This window comes from Paramisgurnus dabryanus, chromosome 8, assembly GCF_030506205.2.
Source record: "Paramisgurnus dabryanus chromosome 8, PD_genome_1.1, whole genome shotgun sequence".
Classification (NCBI taxonomy): Eukaryota; Metazoa; Chordata; class Actinopteri; order Cypriniformes; family Cobitidae; genus Paramisgurnus; species Paramisgurnus dabryanus.
The window spans coordinates 15,175,952-15,197,050 of record NC_133344.1 but is presented as its reverse complement, the minus strand read 5'-3'; the positions used below and the strand labels follow the sequence as shown (position 1 = coordinate 15,197,050).

The following is a 21,099-nucleotide window of genomic DNA, read 5'->3' as shown; positions in this document are numbered from 1 at the left end:
ATAAAACAAAGAAATTCTACTATATAATACAGTAGCCTACTGTATGATCACTTTGGGAGGTCTAAAAAACATTTAGTTTATGTGCAAACTGTAATTTGTCTTCAAGTTATATTACTGTAATATTGTATTACACTATTTATTGCTGTACTGTAAGTGGTGCGCATTTTCTTGTGGAAGATGCTCTGAATCTCTGTGAGAGGTTGATTCTCATACTTTTGATTGATTCATTCACTGCTACGCATGCCTCATTGGTCTGCTGCCCTGTCACGGATTCCCCGTTGGCGAGCTCAAGCTCCAAAAGGAGCGGCTTTTCTTTGAATCTGAAGGCTGCAGCCTCCGGAGGTCGCATTTGCAGGCTGCATACCTCATAAAGACTGCCTTATTTTAGAATATTAATAAAGTTGATTCTATTTTAATAAAGTTAAAGTTAATTAAAAGCAAATTGTTGTTATATCCGTATGACTTGAATGTAATGCTCAGTTAACCTAATTAAAACAGGCTTGATGTATGCAGCCTGCATATGCGACTTCCGGAGGCTGCAGCCTTCTTGGAAAAACTTATTTAATTGTCTTTTTTTAACGTATTATTTTATATGGTAAGTTTTGCATTCATTAATGCAAGTGGGCTCGGTTTAAGCCCAGTATTACCCAATTTAAGGTTCGAATGAAGATTTATTTTGAAACATAGGACGTTCAAGTCGTAAAGCTAGCAGGACTGTGGAATACAATGCCTTAAATTCTTCCCTTTGAAAGGATTGTATTGTATATCCTCCTTATTCTTTTTAATTTTTGGTGAATTTCTTATTTTTAGTATTTAATTGTTTTTTTCTCCTTTTTCTTTATTGTATTAACTTTACTTCAAATTATATTTGTTATTTATAACGACTGTTTGTTCACAGTATTGTTGCATTGTAAAATTTTTATGAAACAAATAAAGCACAAACATGCAAAATAAAGGTTGCAACCAAACGCCGCATGTCAACTTTATGGTAATGTAGAACTCGGAATCTAGTCATGTAACATGAAAACAAAAGCAACGCACAAATGACTTTTAATTGATCCATTTTGTAGCATTGATGTAACTATTGTTAAGTTAATTTCATCTATTAAATTCTTCCGCATTAACATTTCGTGAGGTTCATTTTTAAAATGTTTTATTATGAGTGTCACGGCTGGACATACATTTATCCTTTACATGTTCTCTCCTTTACAGTTTTCCTGACTCGGACACTTAGATCCTTATAATGATGTTACGTGTTATTTTGTTGGCATCTTGCTCCCTCTGTCTCTCACCTCTGCATGTCGTCTAATAACTTCGCGCATTTCCACTTCACAGATGTGTTCATGTGGCGATGCGCAGAACGTTTGGAGCATGACATAAAAATACCGCGAGAGTTTCGAAAGCATACCAAGCAATTTGCTCTTCATTCGCGGTACTTGATGTCACCCTGCGCAGCACTGCATGAAGTCGAACACACATAACCATAAACTGAGCGCACGGTGACATGAAAAGATGAATGTGTGCGTCGTGCAAATAAGAGGTAAAATCCTGTCGCTTGTTCCTTTTCTTTTAAGCTCGCATTCGTATAACGTATTTTGTTTACGATTAATGTGATTTCAAGTTATTGTGTTTTGTTACACCGCTATAAAACTCCTCCCTTTCAACTTAAACGGCTTGTAGCCTACACAGTGAGTGCACATAAGTTTATACCAGGGCAAGCACGCGTCCAGCTGTGTCAATGACTTCGGACATTTGTGTAGATGGGACGTACTTTGATCTTACGGAGCATACATGTGAACCATGCAAACATAAATATGAAAGTAAAAAGGGTAAGCTTTCTTTCTCATAAAATTCAATCATTTGCTGTTTTGACTGTAAAACTAAATAATTGTGGTTGTTTTAAATTTTGCTGTAGGTTTAGAATTCACTTCAAATTGCGGACAGGACGATCATGGTAACCAAGTTGATTATATATACCAAAACTGCAGAAAAGGAACATTTAACGATGGATCGTTTGAAAAATGCCAACAATGTACCCAGTGCTCATATGAGACTTTGTCTCCCTGCAATTCCGAATCCAATGCCGTCTGTTGCCAAGAATGGTGGGTTTTGTTTTTATTAATCGTATTGACGAATAATCCTGCTGAAAAAAAAACACAATAGAAACTACAGATATTCAAACGGATTTAATGGTTATAATGGGGAATGTGGGTTTTCTATTGGTCTCTGCTGATCGTGCCATATGCTATCTGGCTGATAGGAACCATTACTGGAAAGTCCAAACCATGGTACTGTAAATGGTTTTAATGGTAAACAGCTGATGGTTTATGGTGGGATTTGCAATGGGAAGCATTAGAATATGCTATTTTTTATTCAACAGGGAAAGTTTTAAGTTTCTAAAGTTTGATAGGCAATCAGGACAGGTATGGTTTAAATGTAGTTTCATATGGCTATATGGTTCCTCTTAGTTTTACATTTTAAACTATATAAAGGTAAGAAACAAACGTTTTTAATTTTTAGGAACCAAATATAGGTTCTTCCATGTCACTGATGTAAAGGATCTTTAGCATGACCTTTATTTTAAAGAGTGTAGCATTCAAAAAAGTTCTGCTTGCCTTTTCCTGTTGTAGTTATTCTGTAATGTTTGTCTTTTTTTAAAGGGAGGTTGTTAAAGATGGACGTTGCGCTGTTCGACCAGTGACAACCACAGTGACAACCACCGTGATAACAGTAAAAGTTTAAACTTTTTCCTAGCTTAAATACCATCAGATGTTTGTTCCAAGGTTTAATCCTTTGGCCAGCCAGAATTCTTTTATGTCTACATAAAAGGAATAGTTCATCCCAAAATGAAAATTCTGTCTTAATTTACTCACCCTTATGTCTGTTCTAGGTCTGTCTGAAGGTCTCTTAAACTTTTCCATTTACATTCGGCCACAATAAATGGGTCTTTGCTGAACGGATATCAATTAAATCTTTTATTCCCGCGCAAAATGCAATAGCACTCTTCATTTATCCGCCTTAAAAAAAGGCACGAATTAGGTTACTGTTATTATGCTACTGTCGGGCAAGCCCAAGAGCTGGAGCGCGCAGTACAGAGCCGCACGAGAGTGCGACGGCGCGATGATTTAAAGGTCCACGACAGGGGGAAAGCGCTTAACAAAACGCTCTTTGAAAGTTTTATTTCTTTAAGATAATCAATTCTGTCATTGGACAATTTTATTGGTTCTAGAAAGTTTTTTTCCAACTGTCGTCACTCCATAAAGCAACGAGCGTGTCGTCATTGTTTGCCTCTCTCCCTGGTGGGAGAAGCGTGTATTTAAACATATCAAGTTTCATCTGAAATACATCCCCCAGACCACCCCCTGAAGTAGTTTTAGCGATCTGATTTAAATTCACATGGAAAACGTTTCATAGGGCATTTGCATTTGGTCTTTTAATGAGCTATCCGATCAGAGAAATCGCATGAAGTTGTAAAAGGGCTCTTTGATAAATGATGATAAGCACACAGCTGGTGGAAACCACTGACTTCCATAGGAGGAAAAACAAATATGGAATAATTCAATGTGAACCGTCAACTCTATGCCTGTCAATTTTACCAAAATATCTTCAATATCATTTAGCAATACTTCCATAGTATTTGTTTATCTTAATATGGAAGTCAATGGTTTCCATCAGCTGTGTGCTTGTCATCATTTATCAAAAATTTCAACCTGTATAAAAAATAATTTATGTCAACATGAGGGTAAGTAAATGATGACATAAGTTTCATTTTCATCTCTTTAAGCCAGAAATTAAACTCTTATGTTCATTTCTCAAGATATTTGTTATAGTGTAAACTTTTTTTTTTTTAGACTACGAGTAGAAACAATAGCACGCATGTCTCCTTCACTGAACCAAGCACCACTCTTACCCCCCCTCGTGTCATTAATGAGACAGGTATTGTTTTGCATTTCAATATTCTAATCTCTTTCTGATTCTCTACAACAGTTTATTATGTACATGCAGACATCCAGATTCTATTGCTTGTATTCATTTCACATACACACAAAATAATCAAATTCAATATATTATTTCTCAGTGTCATTTGTTCCATTTGATTTTTGTTGATCTTTATCTTCTTGTATTTCTTTGCAGCGTTGTTTGTATGTGTAGGGCTTTTGTCTGTCCTTACTTTGCTCTGTATGTTGTTTATCCTAAGGAGGAGGACCAGACGTTCAAACCGAGGTTGGTTACTAAACAAATCTATTCCCAAGGAAAATTTAAGGGGCTGACATGTTACTATAAATATTTGTCACGATCCTTGATTTTTTTATGGTTTTTATAGTCTAGTGTCAGGATTGCGACAGTCCCACATGTTTTGTGTGGAAGCATCCATTCTTCACTTTTAGGGTGCTGTGTGTTTCCTTGTCTTGTTTCCTGAAAGGTTTGTAATGAGACAGAACTCGATTGCAGACACAAGTGGACACTAAAACAGGTTTATTAAACAAAAACAGAAAACAAAACCCACAAGGGGGTGAACAAGGCAATAAGCAGACAGACTACAGGGTAGCGTAGGGTAGGGGGGGAACAGATGTCATGAATTAATTAAACAATAACAAGGTGATTAATGAGGAGCAAGAGGTCGGGGTCAGGAAACAAGACAAGGAAACACACGCACACTGAAAGTGAACAATGGCTTTATGCTTCCACACAAAACATGTGGGAACAAAGAATCCAGGATCGTGACAATATTGGTTTGATGAATGTTTGTCTGTGGTGAATTTGATTTATTTGAGTCTTTTTTTCAAACAATGCATATAAAAAAAAAAGAAAGAAATGTTTTAAAACTCAAATTTAAAGGGTTTAAATTGTATGATTTAGTTAGCAGTACTGTACGTATTCCAATGAAAATGTTGGAATAACAGGATGTTTCATTCTTCAAAAGAACAGAACTCCAATGGAGAGATAAGGGAAATCCTGCCATATGAAAACTTTCCTCAAAATGTTATATACACGCCAATCTATGAGAACAAAAATACGGACTGGTCACAGCCTGTGACTGGCTCTTCAAGTAAACTGTTAGGTGAGTTAACATAAGCCAACTACACAAAACCCAAGAATAAAGTGCAACTTATACTGTACCAAATGTTATTTTTCCTATTCATCTAGCTCCTGAGATCCAGAATGCACCTTTGAATACAGTGCTAAACAACCTGGATGTTCTCGAGGAACTTGTTTTGTTATTGGACCCAGACATAACTGGTGCAAAAAACACACGTCACCTTGCTGCCCAATGCTCATTTTCATTCGCCTGGATCAATTATGCTTACTTAATGAAGGACCACAAAAGCCCTCTCGTCGCCGTCCTGGAGGGGGTCGTCGCCAAAAACCCGGAATGGACTGTCGCTGATTTTGCTAAACTGTTGACCGCTATTGGTCGCAATGATGCAGTGGAGATTTTAACAAAGCTTCCTGCTATTGTAGTATAATTGGAAAAAAAACAATGTATAAAGCTTTTTGTATAATCAATGCTAGTATTAAAAGATGATGAAGAGAACATGAAGCATATGAAGAATGCTTGGTCAACAGCAAAATATCTTGATCTGAAACACATTTGGGATTATCCTATCTGAAACCACATGCTGAAATCAAAGTGCAGTTGTTTTCATTTTGTTTATAGAAAGTTTTGCGAATACACTGTAAAAATAGAAAATTGATCAAGTTTATTTTTAAGTTGCATAAACTTACATTTTGTAGGTGTTACCAGTTAAATTAACTTCTTAAAGGAGTAGTCCACTTTAAAGATGGGGTCCATTGACTTTTTATAGTGGGAAAAAAATAAGTCAATAGGCCCTATCTTTAAAGTTGACTACTTATTTAAGTTTAACCAACTTTTTACAGTGTAATACAAACTGTGTTTAACACTACACATTGAATTAATCTTATTTTTTTGCATAACATTTTATACTGCATTCCACATTCAGTATTTTATTAAATAACCCCCCACAAAATATTGGGTAACTAAATATACTTAATATTAGCTCACTATAAAAAAGCTTTTACTTAAACTTTGTGTTTAGTTAATTAAACTAATAAATATTAAGCACGAAAGAACACTTACTTTTCTAAGTTGAAACAATCATTATCTAATAATTAAATACTTACACACCAAGTATATACCGTATTTTCCGGACTATAAGTTAGAACCCCAGTCATGTTTTTGAATGATCGTGCATCATTTCCTCAGTTTCCGCTGAGACAGGAGAAATACAGATTTCAGTGTTACACTTCCTTCTTTCAATGATGCAAAATGAAGTCCAATATCTTTGTTGAGGGGGTGAGACTACAAACACCCCTTTTCTTGGTCAAATAGGCACCAAATTCTAAATGTATGTTACATTTCCACTACAAATATGACACCCTTTCAATAAAGATGAATGTTTTTACAGGTGAAATGCTCCTTTAATGCAGCTTCAAAGGGCTCTAACCGATCCCAAATGAGGCATAAGGGTATTATCTAATCATTTTCGTCAAGAAAAACTTCTAATCTTGCCCTAGCCGCGTGAAGCGCCAGCATCACGTCGAAAGGTCACATATGTGAAACGCACACTTGCAGATCATTTTCAACAATAAACTGACACAAAGACATTCATTAGTATCATTTCACATACAACGTTAGAACTGTCCTAATTCTCCACACTGGAGTAGTAGTTTTGCATACATCATGCGTGATCTATTGACGTGCTTACTCGATACATTTGGTTGCGCTGTCGCAACACACGGCTAATGCAAGACGAGAAGATATGGTTTAAAAATGCTTATTTTTTATTTTGTCGAAAATGACTTATCGTTTCCCTTGCTAAGACCCTTAAGCCTCGTTTGGTAATCCTTTAAAATATCCAAACAACGACTGTGTTTACTTGCAGTCTTACTCCGATTATTCTTTTATCAGGGGAAAGGTTTCACTCTTAAAACGAATGTGTTAAAATAACACATCTTAACAGTCCTGGGTGTGTTAATTTTAACAAATTTCTTTGTGTTAAACTATTTAACACATGTGTTTTTTTAACACATTACGTGTCATTTCGTGTTGATTTTTCAGTTCATATAAATAGAAGGGACAACACAAGATGTGTTAAAACAACACAAAGTGTGTTGTTCCAAAAATAACACAGAGATGTGTTAGACACAAGATGTGTTCTTTTAACATATTCGTTTTAAGAGTGTGTGGATGGCTAAAGGGAAATCCAGCTAAAGGGAAATCCGGCCTTAACTTTTAACCGGTTAGTTACAGTTTTGTCCACATGTGCATGTCTTCTTGTGAAAAGATAAATGTCACTCAGAAGCGAAAGCGTAAGTAACGAATACTCATTTTGACTCATTTGAAGGATTGACATTTACAGGTTCTGCAGACATAACACAGACACAACAGTAAGTCTCTTTAAATGACTAGGCAGTGACACAACATCCTGCGAGAATCCTAACAAATATACAAATCCCGTAAAAGCTGCTTTCTTTGCGTACTTTCTTTGGTTTGTGAATGTTACACAATCGACTTGTGTTGAGAGCAAATATCAAGATCAACCCTAATGTTTGTTCAAACATTTTACATCTTTATTAAGCAAAAAACATTATAAATAAAAAAGTGCATAGAAAAATTAAACAGGTTTAGAAATATGTATACAACTATTTACAAACTTAGGGTTCATTTGTACAAGGTAGCAAAGACATTTACTCATTTTTAAGTCTTTCAACAATGTTTTTTTTAAAATAACCTACACAGGAACAGACAGATTTTTCTCAATAAGCTCTGAGAGACGCATCATCACACGAGGAGCTGACGAGTGCATTGCATCCTTCATTGCACACATCCATCTCTGCATGACAGCACAGACCACGCAACGCTCTATTCTCATTAGATTTGCATTAGTTGACGTTAGTTGAACAGCTTGAGGTAGAATCCTTGCAAGTCAGGGGAGGGTTGATTAAAATCTCAAATGTTTGCTCTCCGATGGAAATCCCCCAGGAACAACAAAATAAGCAGGAGACGACATCGCGATGGGGGTCAAATAAAATCTACAACTAAGATCGTTTAAAAAAATACAACATCACCTCTTTAAAAGGCCACATTGCAAGAACTCGTCCTCAACGTTCAAGTTAAAGAAAGAAGGGAAACGTTTAAAAAAAATAATAAACACCCTGAAGAAACTTTCCGATAAGACCTTGGTCACATACAAAGCACAGACAAACGGGAATAAATAGAACAAGCCTACATCTTTTATACTCTAAGATAAACAACGGCACCGGCCTATGTAAAGAACCAACTCTAGCGCCGGGTCACTGATCTGCTGAAAATCGTTTCAATAACTCTTCTATAAATATATATAGATATATTTCTGCTGAACAATATAATGCAGTCATGACATTTTTAAAGTCACCAGTATACATCGCCTCCGAGGTCCTATCGCTGTAAGACACTCGATAAACGTACAGCTCCAGTCGTATGTGCAACTGTGGCAAAAAAAAAAAAAAACGTTTTTCTTTTATTGCAGGAAGAATCCACGATGACATCACACCTTCAAAGCTTGGATGCTTTGAGGATGCGTTTAATGAGCTTAAGTAGTGTCCTACTACACGATAACAAGAAAAATATATTTATATACTTTCCAGGCATGATTTTCTTCTTGTTTTGAAAGAAAATTAAATACCAAGAAGTACGAATCGCAAACGTGCCAAAACGTTGTCGTTGGTGTAGGGTGAAACTACTACGAACACACGTGCACGCGTTTACTACAAAGAATGTTAGTTTTGTTTGCCATTATGTTTACCAGTTCTCTAACACGACAAGAAAACTACGTTTTTCCTCTTATTCAGGACTATAAGCATAGCACCATAAGGCTTTCAAGTGGAGTAGGAGGATAAAACCACCTAGAGAGAGTATTACGATACAGCATAAGCCCAAAAAAAACAGAACAAGCTTTTGGCGGAAAAACGAAGTCAGCTTCCTGTAAAGATGAAGAAAAATAAATAATAATAAAAATTAGCCAGAAAACGATCACGCCCAAGACATTCGATGTTTTCAAGATGTGTTAAATGAAATGCAACGAAACGCATCAAGTACCGCCTTGCCACGCGCGAGGAATGAACCGACCGGTTCTACAGTGTCGTCCTGAGTCGTCCCATCTCAACCTGTTGTGTGATCTGGTATGAAAGCACAATTCTGAATTATACGTCTATATCATTCATTACTAACATGAATGTTTTTACAGAGTGTCGTCACTGTTGTGATGCGTTATGGGCTCCTCACTACACAATTTTCCACATGCACAGAGGCGTTTTTGTTGAGAACTTGATATTACAGCGCTTTATAGTGGGCTGAAGGGGAAGTAGTGACAGATGTCATTTCCTTAATCTAGATCTGCTTGACAGCGGGCTAAAAACAAGACTCAAGAAGGTGACTTCAAGAAGCTCAGTTTCTTAAACAGTAACTCTTCAGATGTCGCATTACCGCAAAGGATGCAGCTCACAGCATGATCTTCTTTGAAGGCCTGACGGCATGAACTTATTTGAAGGCCTGACAACATTTCTGCACACCGTATTATGTCAAATTACTGGAATATAATGAAAACAGGGTGGAGCGTTTTTAAAATTTTCTCCTCAGAAAAGTTGGTCTTCCATTTCTCAGTAACACAAAACTGATGAACTTCGAATGAATGCAATGACTCTTGTTATTTTTCCCAGAAGAAATCGCCTACTTAGACCTCCGTCAATGCTCAGTTTAAGAAGCGCCTACAGCGCTTGGCACCACAATTGCAGCCGAGTTTGTTGCTGGCATCTTCTATTGGGAACTTGTAGTCGTAGGTAAGCTCCTCACCGCGGTAGATCTTGCGCAGGGCGAAGATGACAATGTGCTTTTGACCCTCGACGTTGATGACCCGGGAGTAACAGTTAGGCTCGCAGGAGTGGTTGATGAAGCGCGCCGCATTGCCGTGCATGGTGGCGTCCACCACGTCAAAGTCGTCAATGCGGAACATATAACATCCGATGCCCTGATTAGAGTAACATAACAGAAAGGTGGTAAGATGATGAATTGAGTCCTTTGAGATGATTATCGCGGCGTTTATCGGAACTTACCTTTCCGTCGTAATACTTCTCGCGCTTATCTGTAAGAACCGATCGGACGACGATGCCTGAATACTCGATGACCATTTCTCCGGCCTCGATGTTTCGCTTGCAGAAAAGACCTCTTCCGTGAATAGCAGACCTGAAATGGGAAAAACGGTTATGGGAATGAGTTGGACTAAAATGCAAAATTGAAAAAGACATGTAAGATTGCTTCTTAACCAACATTGCATTATACCACCAACAATTTGCACTACAAAAATGAAAGAAACCGCAAATTTCTTTCATGGTCCAAACACATTCGCCAATTAAAGCGATACTCCAGCCAAATATCTTAACCTCAAGCAATCCGAGATCCATCATCTGCTTAGGTAATCTTTCAGATGAGCACATTTGAAGTTGTTTTAGTAAATATCCTTCCTCTTCAAAGCTTTATAAATGGTAAAAAACAGAGATCAAGGCCAAACTTCTGACTTTGAAGCTCAAAAAGTGAATCAATCCTTCACAGAAGTTATTCACACGGCATACAGTTTATAAAGTTCGAAATATTGACATTTTTCTTATAAATTTGCATCAGTTACCCGCAGAAGGCCTTTAGTAACCTCTTGGAGCTGTCTGAAGTACTTCTGTGAAGGGTTGATGAACTTTTTGGGAAGTTGTTTTTTTTCCCTCCCATTATAATGCTGGGAAGAGCAGGGTCATTTACTAAAATAACAAATGTGTTCGGCTGAAAGATGATGGACATATGCATCTTGAAATGTTTAAGGGTGAATAAATGTCATATGTGCATATGACACAAGTGGCTATAGAAATTTTAAAGATGACAGTCAGTGTTTCCAAAGGTCAGTCGGCATGATTCAGAATATTAAAAATAGATAACGGAAGATCTTTATGTATCATATAGTCAGGGTTCATCTCGACAATAAAATAGGCAGACCGTTTTAAACAGTTCGTCTAACAGAAAGCTAAAGCTATTCTTGTAGATTGTACTTATTCGCTGTTCCATGAGTTATAAATGCTTTCTTCTGGTTACGTTATAGTATGCCAATATAGATTTTCTGGTAACACTTTAAAATAAGGGTCTATGAATCATGATGAACTAATACCAAAATAAATTCTTCCTTGAAAATGAACTATGCCAAGTTAGGCCACGTACTAAACGTAAACTTATGAAGAGTCATCATTTACTACATGACTCATAACTCAACACATGAATTGATGAACTTAATGCTGACTCTTCATTAGTTTAATATTACTAAATGCCTTAACTCAACATTATTTTATGTTTATGTCAAATTATGATTCATGGACCCGCATGGGTTTTCTTTTATTCCTACTGCTGTAAGACTTTTAAATCTGTGACAATGATGTTTATTGTCTATGAATTGTTGTTAGTATGGTGTTTGTGTGATGTTTAGAGATTTTATGAAAAATGCCCTTCAGACTTAAAATAAACTTGAACATTGAATCATATGAGCTTGGACAGTTATCTCTGGAGCCAGCTGGCGTCATGAACCTTATAATGTGGAAGTTGGATTCACCATGCTTACAACATTTCTTCAAACTTGTAGCAGATCTCTGTTACTGGGAAATAAAAGCTTAGTAACTGTGAAAAATGACGAAAACCACAAGAAACCCATTTTAATTTTAATTGTTTAGTCATTGCGGGTTGGGTGCGTATGTTTTTTTAAGCTGGAAAAACCTGAGCAGTTTCATCAGATAAATCAACTTACTGATTTGTTGTTTACGAGTACATAAATGTAACCTAAATTAGATGTCATAAATTATAGAAAACATGCCTCGGCTAGACTGACTTGTAAAGTCAGATATTAAATGTGGTTTGAGTTGGTCACACCACAGAAAAATGTTAATAACCAACCCAAACAAATTTGAATGATTGAAAAAATGCCAAGTAAATTAAATAAGCTAATATAAACAAATATAAACAATCGGCTGCATTCTATGCTGTCACGCGTTACGTGTCAGCGCTAAAAACCACGCCCACTAGCGGAAAAGCTGCTGTCTCTCTCAACTGTCAATCAATGCTACAATCTGAATGGATGTGCGCGATCGTGTTAGAGGCGGGGCCATGTGCTTTAAGCCCGGGATACAATGCACAATTTTTGAAACAATTGTCGCGATTTCTGTGATCGTGTCTCTTTATCTGTGGTCCTATTTCGTACAGAGAGAGAGATTCAAAGCCATTTCCCCGGTCTTGCGTCCAAAGATAGCCTACGAAAGTGTCGAAAATTCACTGTCGAAGCCTCTGTGTCATCATCGTACAAAGTTTAAAAGAACCATGTCGGACAGTGTGATAATGTGTGATAATGTAAGAGTGCAAAAATCATGCAGTGTATTTCGGGCTTTAGGAGCCACCGCTTTAGGCCCGCCTAAAGAAATCTTGAATTCAAAAATTGTGAAACTGTTTAACGATCTAACTCTGCAATTCAATACTACATAGTTTACAGTCTTTGTGCTTTGTTTCAGCAATACATTTCTCACATTTATAATGCGTTAAAAACTATTTTCAAGATTGAGTAGGTCTTTGCTAGCATCCTTATATTTATGCAACAGTGTTTGGTAACACAAATTTTGCATGCAGCAGACTAAGTGGTAATTTCCACTGGCATGACACCGATGTGGAAGAAAGATTAAAATAAAGTGTGACTTTTGATGGTTGCAAGTTAACCCACCTATAAACACCGACGGCTTCCTTGGAAGTTCTTTCTAGATGTCTGAACCTCATCGCCATTGGCAACTCCAAACTCGTCGCACGTCTATAATAAAAACGACAGAGTTTAATCATCACAGGAAACCATATCAGAGTTAACCAATCGTTTACTAACAGTAATACTTGTGAATGACACATGAGAAGGAAGTATTAGCATTATGAAATCCATAAATACACGTTGTCATAGCAAAGAAACCAACAAACACAAAATATCCTTATTCAAGTCTACAACAACATCAGCCATTTTGCTCAAATAGAATTTTGCAAACAAGTTCATGTACACTTGTAAAATTGTATTGCACTGAAAATATCTGCATTTAATAACATTTTGTTAACCCTTAATGTACCCTGAACACCCTTATTAATATAAACCACGTTTCATTACAGTTAGAAAATGGTTATCACATATAATGGTATAAACTAGTGGTTACCTGAGTTTTGCCCATGGTAATCAATACACACAAAAAAACGTGTTTATTACAAAAAAACTTTTAATGCCTTTAATGCATGCATCATAGTTAACATTTGCAGATGCTATCCAAATTATCCTCAGCAATTTGTCTGTTGCCTGTACCTACTGACGTCAATCAGCTAAAAACAATTCAACTTTCATTCAGTAAAATTCAAACTCTTATTTGACCTGGTTGATTTGAGAAGAACCTCATCTTCCTCTTCGTCATACAGATCAGTGTCAGGAAGCTGCCGGTGCTGAGACGCCAGGAAGTTAAACATATCAAAGGTTGACTTTCTGTGAAAGGAGGTGAGAAAAGAAGTTTAGCTCCTATAGAAAAAAGTAAGAATTTCTGTTCCTAGATAACATCTTTTGTGGCTTTCAAAGACAGCTGCATAGCACATCCAAATCCCCCTGTTTGTTACTCTCAAGCACCTTGTCAAAGATTAGCTAAAAATATTTCTAGGCAACCCTTACACTTCCTCCAAGTTATAACATGGGCCTTTCCCGAATAAAAAGGACATAAATATTACAAGTTTTACTCATCATATTCAGGCAAATACTCAAATATCAATTTGCGCAACATTTGAAAGATGCAGTAGTGTGGTAGATTACACATTAAAGACACAAGAAGTGGTCTAAGGAGCCACATATTTGGGTCACTGAACATTAAAGGAGCGATGAATCAAACAATAAGTTTTAACTTGATATTTTGTTATATAAGAGGTCATCATACTTAAATAAACATCCTGCAAGTTTCAGAACTGAAAATGTCCTTGTTACTGAAATATAACAGTTTTTGGCACCAAGCCAAGAAAACGGTCGGTTTATGAATGTGCCGAAATGTGATGCAGATTAGAATTTAAACACCTCCTCCAAACCCAACAGTGACACACGTGTGGGTCATGGGCAAATGCAGTGTCTCAACAATCAGTGAACATGTCTTTTTTAAAGATTGCCAAATGTAACCAAAATGACTTTTAAATACATATTTCCTACAAAAAATTTTCTTCACGTGTTGATCTGTTATGAGTACCCATGGAAACGGAGCGTTCGGTTGTGGAAGAACCATCTGGGAAGAACACAGCCGCTGTATAACCTGAACTCGGAGGCTCAGAACCTAACATTAGGAATGCGTGGTTAACGTTTATTTATAAAGAAGTTCCAGCTTGCGTGCGAAGTGTTTACTTTGTGTACCGCGGATTGATTTGTAAAGAAGCCACAAGTCGATGCTGGATTTGCAGAGAGACTGTGATTAAAAGCACCACTAATACTGGATCTAACAGGAACGGCACAGCAGTATTATGGGAGTAAAACATTTTAGTAAGTTACAACTTTTCAGTATTGCTTAGTTAGAGATCGCTTGATATGTCCTGTCTGTGTCTAAACATGTATGTTTGACTGTTTTAATTTACTAAAAACATTAAACGATTAATAAAGGTGAAACACTTAACAATACGACTGTAATTTAACGATTCAAATAAACAAAGTTAGTGATATGGAAGAACTTATCAGCCGCGATTTAGATTCTGATGCGCGCTTAACTCTTTCCCTGCCATTGACGAGATATCTCGTCAATTAAGAGAAAACGCTTCCCCGCCAATGACGAGATTTTCCGTCTTTCCGCAATACCGCTATTATCCACCAGGTGGCTTCCGCAACTTTTTAAAACCGGAAGTATTGCCCTGGAATTATCTCTGCTTTTTGCTCAAAATGTGGTGTTTTTGCAGAAACCTACCCATATTCAAAAGCTGATTACAAAAGAACCACTTAAGGTAGGAAGAAACGTTTTTTTTTGTTTGAAAGCAGAGGGTCTGTTCTTTCATTTGGTATATTGTATGTTTATATATTTAAAGAAGAACATTTTCTGGAAGGCATTAAACTTTGGTGAAAATCATGAAAAACGCTGGCGCTGGCTGGCAACTTTTTTTAAAAACGCTGGCGGTGAAAGAGTTAATGTGTTGTATACGGTAATTAAGGCAAGTTGCGTTTGAAAGGTCCAACACTCAACAAAGCTTTTTTTATCATATAACTGTGGTATGTAACATTACGTGTATGTAAGAACAACCTCACAAGCACAATAGAAATATACAAAGTTATTGATAAGGATTTATCAGCCGCGGTTTAGATTCTGATGTGCGCTTACTGTGTGGTATACAGTAATTTAGTCACTCAGAGTTTAAAGTTTTGTTTATACTTTACTATATGTATTATCATTTATGTGAATCATCTCTAGCACCCATTAGCTTTTGTGGCTCAAACATATTTTTGTTCAGTTGCTATTTTTACACATTGAGGTTTCTAAAACATTTCCCCACATGTAATGACGGAACATAAACCTATTCAATCATAGCAGTGGGCGTTTACGTCCAAGTCTTCAATGCGGCCGCCCCTTCAAATGAACCATTTCTCCAGACAGCATCAGAACCATGTTACAAAATAGCCTATTACTTATTGCTTTTGATGTTTTGGATTGTAAAAACCATGTGAACATCATAGGTAGACCTCAGACAACAGTATAAAACAATAAAATCGACAAATTCACGGCCCATTTAACCTAAAGCTAAAGTATCATTCTCATTCATGCTTAATGTGTACATTTTTATTACATACTCCAACATTTAGATAAATAAACTTGGCAGACGGTCATATGCAAGATGACTTACAGTACATTTAAAGGAACAGTATGTAGAATTGTGGCCAAAACTGGTACTGCAATCACACAACTGGTGGCCAATACACAAAATGTCAACATAAACATCAGTTGAGGGCAGCAACTCCACTTTTTAAATGACAATATCCTGGCCAGACCACTGTGGTCAGTGATATAACTATTTAAAATGAAAATTATTTCTTAATGTCTAGTGACAAATCAGGACCATTTTATGATTAATTGATATACATTTCTTACATACTGTTCCTTTAAAGTTTCCCTGGGAATCGAACCAACAACTTAATGTCCTGCTAACAATGTTTTCCAATTGAGCTACAGGAACACTTTATTTCACATTTTATTATGTTAAAAGAATGTCTGGATTACATGACACAACAAAACAGTTTAACTAACCTCAAGTAGACTTCAGAGCGTGCACAGCCACTCGGGTTAACAGGCAAATCGTCATCCTGGCTGGGTTGCTTATGGAAGCGGAAAGTGTGACGATGGCAACGTTTGGCCCCTTCAAGCTGTTCCACAAGGTAAACTACAGCATCATGCAGCATTCCCATCATACGAGCCCCAGTTATCCCAGAGAAAGAAAGCTGTCTTAGACCGGCGACGGCACGGGTCTCCTGGACTCTATCGAGAACAGCTGTCCAAGCCACTGTGATAGAAAAGGTGATACATTTATTTAGCGTTAATGTAATTTGAAAAACAAAAGGTATTTACATTTATTCAAATAATAATTTATACCAAACTGGTTTACTGCTTATTTAAATAAACAGCATTAAAAGACTGTCAAACTGCTTATGCCAACATTTCTTTTTAGAAACCTCAGCAATAAAAAGAGATGAAGGTCTGCAAATGTATCTGGTTATTTAAGTCATCTTCCTGTTTTTTATTATCTGTTTTGTGAATCACTGACATTTGTCTGCCCTGATGTTTAAAATTTTTCGCTAAGTTCATCAACAACACCTATTCTGATTTCCTGTTGAAACATTTGTCTAACTTAATAGGGCTGTGACTGTTGTCATGTGATGTGTGACCGCAAAAGTGCCAATAAAACTGACTATTATCAGCTAAAATTGAATTTAGTTGGACTTGACAGCAGAGGTGGACAATACTTAGTTACATTTTCCAATCATCTGTGCTTTATTAGGGTGTTTGTCATGGGAAAAATGTTACTTCACTACATTCTAAAGCATAGAATCATCTGTGTATTCTTTTATATTGCATATTAAAATTTATCGAATACCTAATTACAAGTTGTGTACTTTTACTTGAGTAAAAGTATGTTAATGTACTTAAATATTAAATTTAAATCAAAAATGATGATAATATGCATGGAATGTATGTTTTACAAAGAAAAAATACTTTTAAGTAGAAACTAAAACCTCTGCTTGATAGTGACCCTAGTAACTTGTCAACCCACCTGCGGTCTGTGCACATTGCATCTACGATCTATTAACTTCCCCTTTCTGTGTTTTCTGGCAGTCTGTAAAACGATAGCTCCGAATTCTTGTCATTCTGTTAGTAGTACAGTCTATCGCACAACAGCTGTTTCCCATTTAGAAGCGTTTTTCCTGTGTTTCCGCTGATTTCACACTGTACACAAATTCTGCAGCTCTGTCTTTTGCCACTCAGTCTGCGTAACCGCAGTCACTTTCACCAAAGGTGACGTCACGTGCATACCCTCTATACTCAAGTGCTTCACATTTCGTATCTAAAACTATGCAGTAAATGTGACCGTGCCGTTTTTCTCTTTTGGGGGGGTGCTCCAGAGCATATCTCTCTGGTATCTCTTGACATTTGATGTTTAAATATGAGATGATAACCCATTGAACTTTTGACGGCGCTGTACATTTTGCACCTGACTGACTGTATGTCCGAAAATCACGGCATCCTTTTAAACCATAGTGCCTCAGTGATGCGAGTTGTGGCCGGCTTCGCGGAATCAGCTGGCTGGTGGGCTGCCACGCATTGCGCGGATCGGCGGGTTGCTGCGACACGGTCGCGTGGAATTATCTGTTTGTTTTTTAATCACGCATGGTAATGTTACTGATGTCATACGTCAGTCTGCGTAGCTCGACACGACGTCAAACACGCATCTCCAGATCCAGTCTTTACTACCACATGCGCTTGTAGCGCTAACCAGACATCCAAATGCCGACATATCCACAATAAATAAATAAATAAATAAACCCACATGATCATCGTTTTTGTGATCGATCATCGATGCCACGTTCGAGTACTCGAGCAATCGATTACTCGTGCCCATCCCTAGTTTACATTTCCAAAATAAACCCAGCAATTCATTTTTGTTCTCTGTAGTGGACCTCGAAGTCAAGCATTATTAATCCGACCTATTTGAATCCTACTGTCCTGTCAAGAAATACTATATTTGTGTGGATATATTTGTACAGAACACACAAAATTTCTTTTCAAAATAACAACAATTGCAATTTCCACATTTTATGACAAGTAATTTTTTTGCAGATTATGTGTTTTCTTGAAAATCTTCAATGTTTTTTTTTTTTTTTCAAAATGAGAGTCTAGACTTAAAATTCCTTTGTAGTGGACACCAGGACTTTGTTCTTATGTTTGTTTCACTTCTTGAAATAGTCAGTTGTCTCACAGATGAATCATTTAAAAAAAAACACAGCCAGATGAGAGGCCCAGGAAATATGGTGCAATCCATTTGCCTCAAATGCTAGACAATTCAAAATGTTTTTTTTTTTTTTGATGCAGTTTCCTTGGATGCAAAGCAGAACTTTTGTGAGATGGAATAAAAGCAATATGTTCCTATGTGTATCCAAGAAGTCCGAATGCTACATCAAATATCATCCTTGATCAAATATCGAATTTAAAACTCATAACTTTTAATTGCACAAATGTGAACATTTAATCAGATGGTAAAAACATTTAATCAAAATGGAGGTAATTCAGAAACGATGTTGTTGTCTAGTCATGACTTCCTGTTCACAGGAAAATAAATATTGAGTAACAAAAGCCTCAAATCCCCTTAATCAATCATCAGAATGGGCAAACCCAAAGACTTTAGTTCTGATGTTCAGCCAAAAAAATGTTGAGCTACACAAAATAGAAAGTGGCTTTAAGGAAATAGGGATTTTTTTTATAATGTGATTTCAAATATTTTTTAACATTTAAAGCTCAAACAGAGAAATATTGCAGAATTATTTCACAGCTTTCTTCGCTAATATTTACCAAGGGTGTGTATATATTTTTGGCCACAACTGTAACAACATACTTTCTCAAAAACACATGGAACAATTATGACGAGCTCATACCTTCAATGCTCTCTGCCTCTACACTGAAGCCATCGTCACTTGAGATCTCAAAGCGTAGGTGGGGCTGGTCACGATTAGGGGGACTCTCTTCTTCACTGTCTGATGGAGGAAACTCATTGTCTGAGCAAGACGGCATCCCTAATGTGAAAGATTACTATCTTTTAAATAACATCTTGATGTTTGATCCATTAAAAGGCCTTTAACTGATTAAAATGTTAAAAAAAAAGAGGATAAAAAAGAAGTATACCTGAGTATTTGTTCCAGTCAGTTAGTGCACTGCGATTAGCAGAATCCCAATTTGCTGGTTTGTTGCCGTCTCCAACTCGAGACAATGAGAGACGATCCCAAGGACCAGACCTACAAAATAAAAATAAAAAGTACTGTTACTCAATATACTGAAAAACATTTATGGGCAGCTTCCCAGACAGGGATTAGACTAGTCTAGCCCTAGACGAAAATAAATGTAAGAGCTGTCCAAACGGAAACAATTTGCACTGACATGTCTTAAAATACATCAGTGCCCTGTGTTTTGCCTCAAAATGCACCCAAGTAATGTTTTTTAGTAAGGCATGTTTGGTAAAACTAGTTATTTTTCCTAATTAAAATAAGGCCTAGTCCTGGCTTAATCTAATCCCTGTTTAGGAAACCACCCCTTAAGGTTTCCAAAACAATTTCCCTTTGATTGTCTCCTTTTGCATTTTAAGGGTTACCTTGCACTCTCTGAGTCACTACTTGGCTCTTCATTTAGCTTATCCAGATCGAGTATTCCCTTGACGGTTGGTGTTTTGATTCGAACTCCATATCTGGATAGAGGGGGGAAAGGTAAGATTTAATACACATTTTAATAGCAAGAAAACGAATCCTGGTTACACTTTATTTTGATAGTCCACTTTAGACATTCAACTAACTATAAATAACTTAGCAACTACATGTCAACTAACTTTCAATAATTTGCAACTATACGTCAACTAACTGTCATTAGAGTATTAGTAGACTGTAAGGGTTGGGGTTAGGGAAGAGGTTTGGGTTAGTGAAATAAGTTGACATGCACCTGCAGAGATACTTATAGACAGTTGAATGTCTGTTGAGATATCATCACAATAAAGTGTTAGTAGATATTAAGCAGATAGTCTACTAATTCTCTAAAGATTGGTAGTTAATAAGTAGTTGCAAAGTAACTTATAATTAGTAAAATGTCTAAAGTGGACTATCGAAATAAAGTGTTACCCGAATCCTTAAATAATAGTAAACGCTTGGTTCTTAGTTTTTACCTTGCTGATAGTGAGCTAGACCTGCGTGCTTCTTCCAATCCACTAAGGCGATCGAATTCTAAAAAGTCTGCTTTTGATTTCTTGGTGGCAATTCGGTCAGAAAGAGAGGACACTCTTTTCATTCGAACCTGCTTTGGTCGAGGTGCTGCTTCTGGTGGAGATGGTGGAGAAGCTACTGCTTTTGGTTCAACAAGGAGATCTTCGGGTAAAACTACTGAGCTAAATGTTTGAGGCCGGCCAGCAGGGGTAGTGTTATGTGGTGGTGAGATGCTAAAAACAGTCTTGTTGGGGTCATAATAACCAGCCATAGCCTGGTTGATGATAGCTTGAGCACTTTCCGCTTGATTACAGACATCTGAGGAAGTTGTAACTTGACCTGCAGACTGTTTGCTTGAGGGAGCAGATTTGGGCCGCCTAGGTGTGGAAGAATCCTTCTTTGTCCGTGGTTTCTTCATCCCTGCTGTGGAACCATCTAAAGAAGCTTTGGCATTCCTACGAGGCTTCTTAGCATCAGCTGGTAATGATGCCGACCCGTTGCTACTGGTAGTGAGTAGCTGGGTAATGGTGTTAGAGGTCTGTAC

At 37.0% G+C, this 21,099-nt stretch overlaps 3 protein-coding genes across 3 annotated transcripts in view; 2 read left to right on the top strand and 1 right to left on the bottom strand.

Annotated features, from left to right (window-relative positions):
• The window catches only part of psenen (presenilin enhancer, gamma-secretase subunit), a 141,223-nt gene that overhangs the window by 54,876 nt on the left and 65,248 nt on the right, over window positions 1–21,099 (top strand). The window lies entirely within an intron of this gene.
• igflr1 (IGF-like family receptor 1) lies at window positions 1,679–5,536 on the top strand. Its single transcript, XM_065280633.2, has 7 exons — window positions 1,679–1,829; window positions 1,916–2,102; window positions 2,661–2,730; window positions 3,852–3,936; window positions 4,135–4,224; window positions 4,925–5,062; window positions 5,149–5,536. The coding sequence occupies exons 1-7, from the start codon at window positions 1,739–1,741 to the stop codon at window positions 5,466–5,468; spliced, it is 981 nt and encodes a 326-aa protein (XP_065136705.1). The 5' UTR covers window positions 1,679–1,738; the 3' UTR covers window positions 5,469–5,536.
• Window positions 7,572–21,099, bottom strand: part of kmt2bb (lysine (K)-specific methyltransferase 2Bb) — a 74,194-nt gene continuing 60,666 nt past the window's right edge. The window contains exons 30-38 of the mRNA XM_073815566.1: window positions 20,519–21,093; window positions 19,958–20,050; window positions 19,495–19,604; window positions 19,248–19,385; window positions 16,351–16,603; window positions 13,473–13,580; window positions 12,795–12,878; window positions 10,114–10,243; window positions 7,572–10,028 (exon numbers count right to left, since the gene is read on the bottom strand). Coding sequence (XP_073671667.1) covers window positions 9,753–10,028; window positions 10,114–10,243; window positions 12,795–12,878; window positions 13,473–13,580; window positions 16,351–16,603; window positions 19,248–19,385; window positions 19,495–19,604; window positions 19,958–20,050; window positions 20,519–21,093 — 1,767 coding nt within the window. The 3' untranslated portion in view covers window positions 7,572–9,752. The remainder of the gene's footprint in view (window positions 10,029–10,113; window positions 10,244–12,794; window positions 12,879–13,472; window positions 13,581–16,350; window positions 16,604–19,247; window positions 19,386–19,494; window positions 19,605–19,957; window positions 20,051–20,518; window positions 21,094–21,099) is intronic.

Excerpts from the sequence above, each read along its gene's own strand:
- igflr1 (XM_065280633.2), top strand. The coding sequence starts at position 1,739 with ATGACTTCGGACATTTGTGTAGATGGGACGTACTTTGATCTTACGGAG. Across the intron at positions 2,103-2,660 it reads GCCGTCTGTTGCCAAGAATG|GGAGGTTGTTAAAGATGGAC; the intron begins GTGGGTTTTGTT and ends CTTTTTTTAAAG. Across the intron at positions 4,225-4,924 it reads GACCAGACGTTCAAACCGAG|AACAGAACTCCAATGGAGAG; the intron begins GTTGGTTACTAA and ends ATTCTTCAAAAG.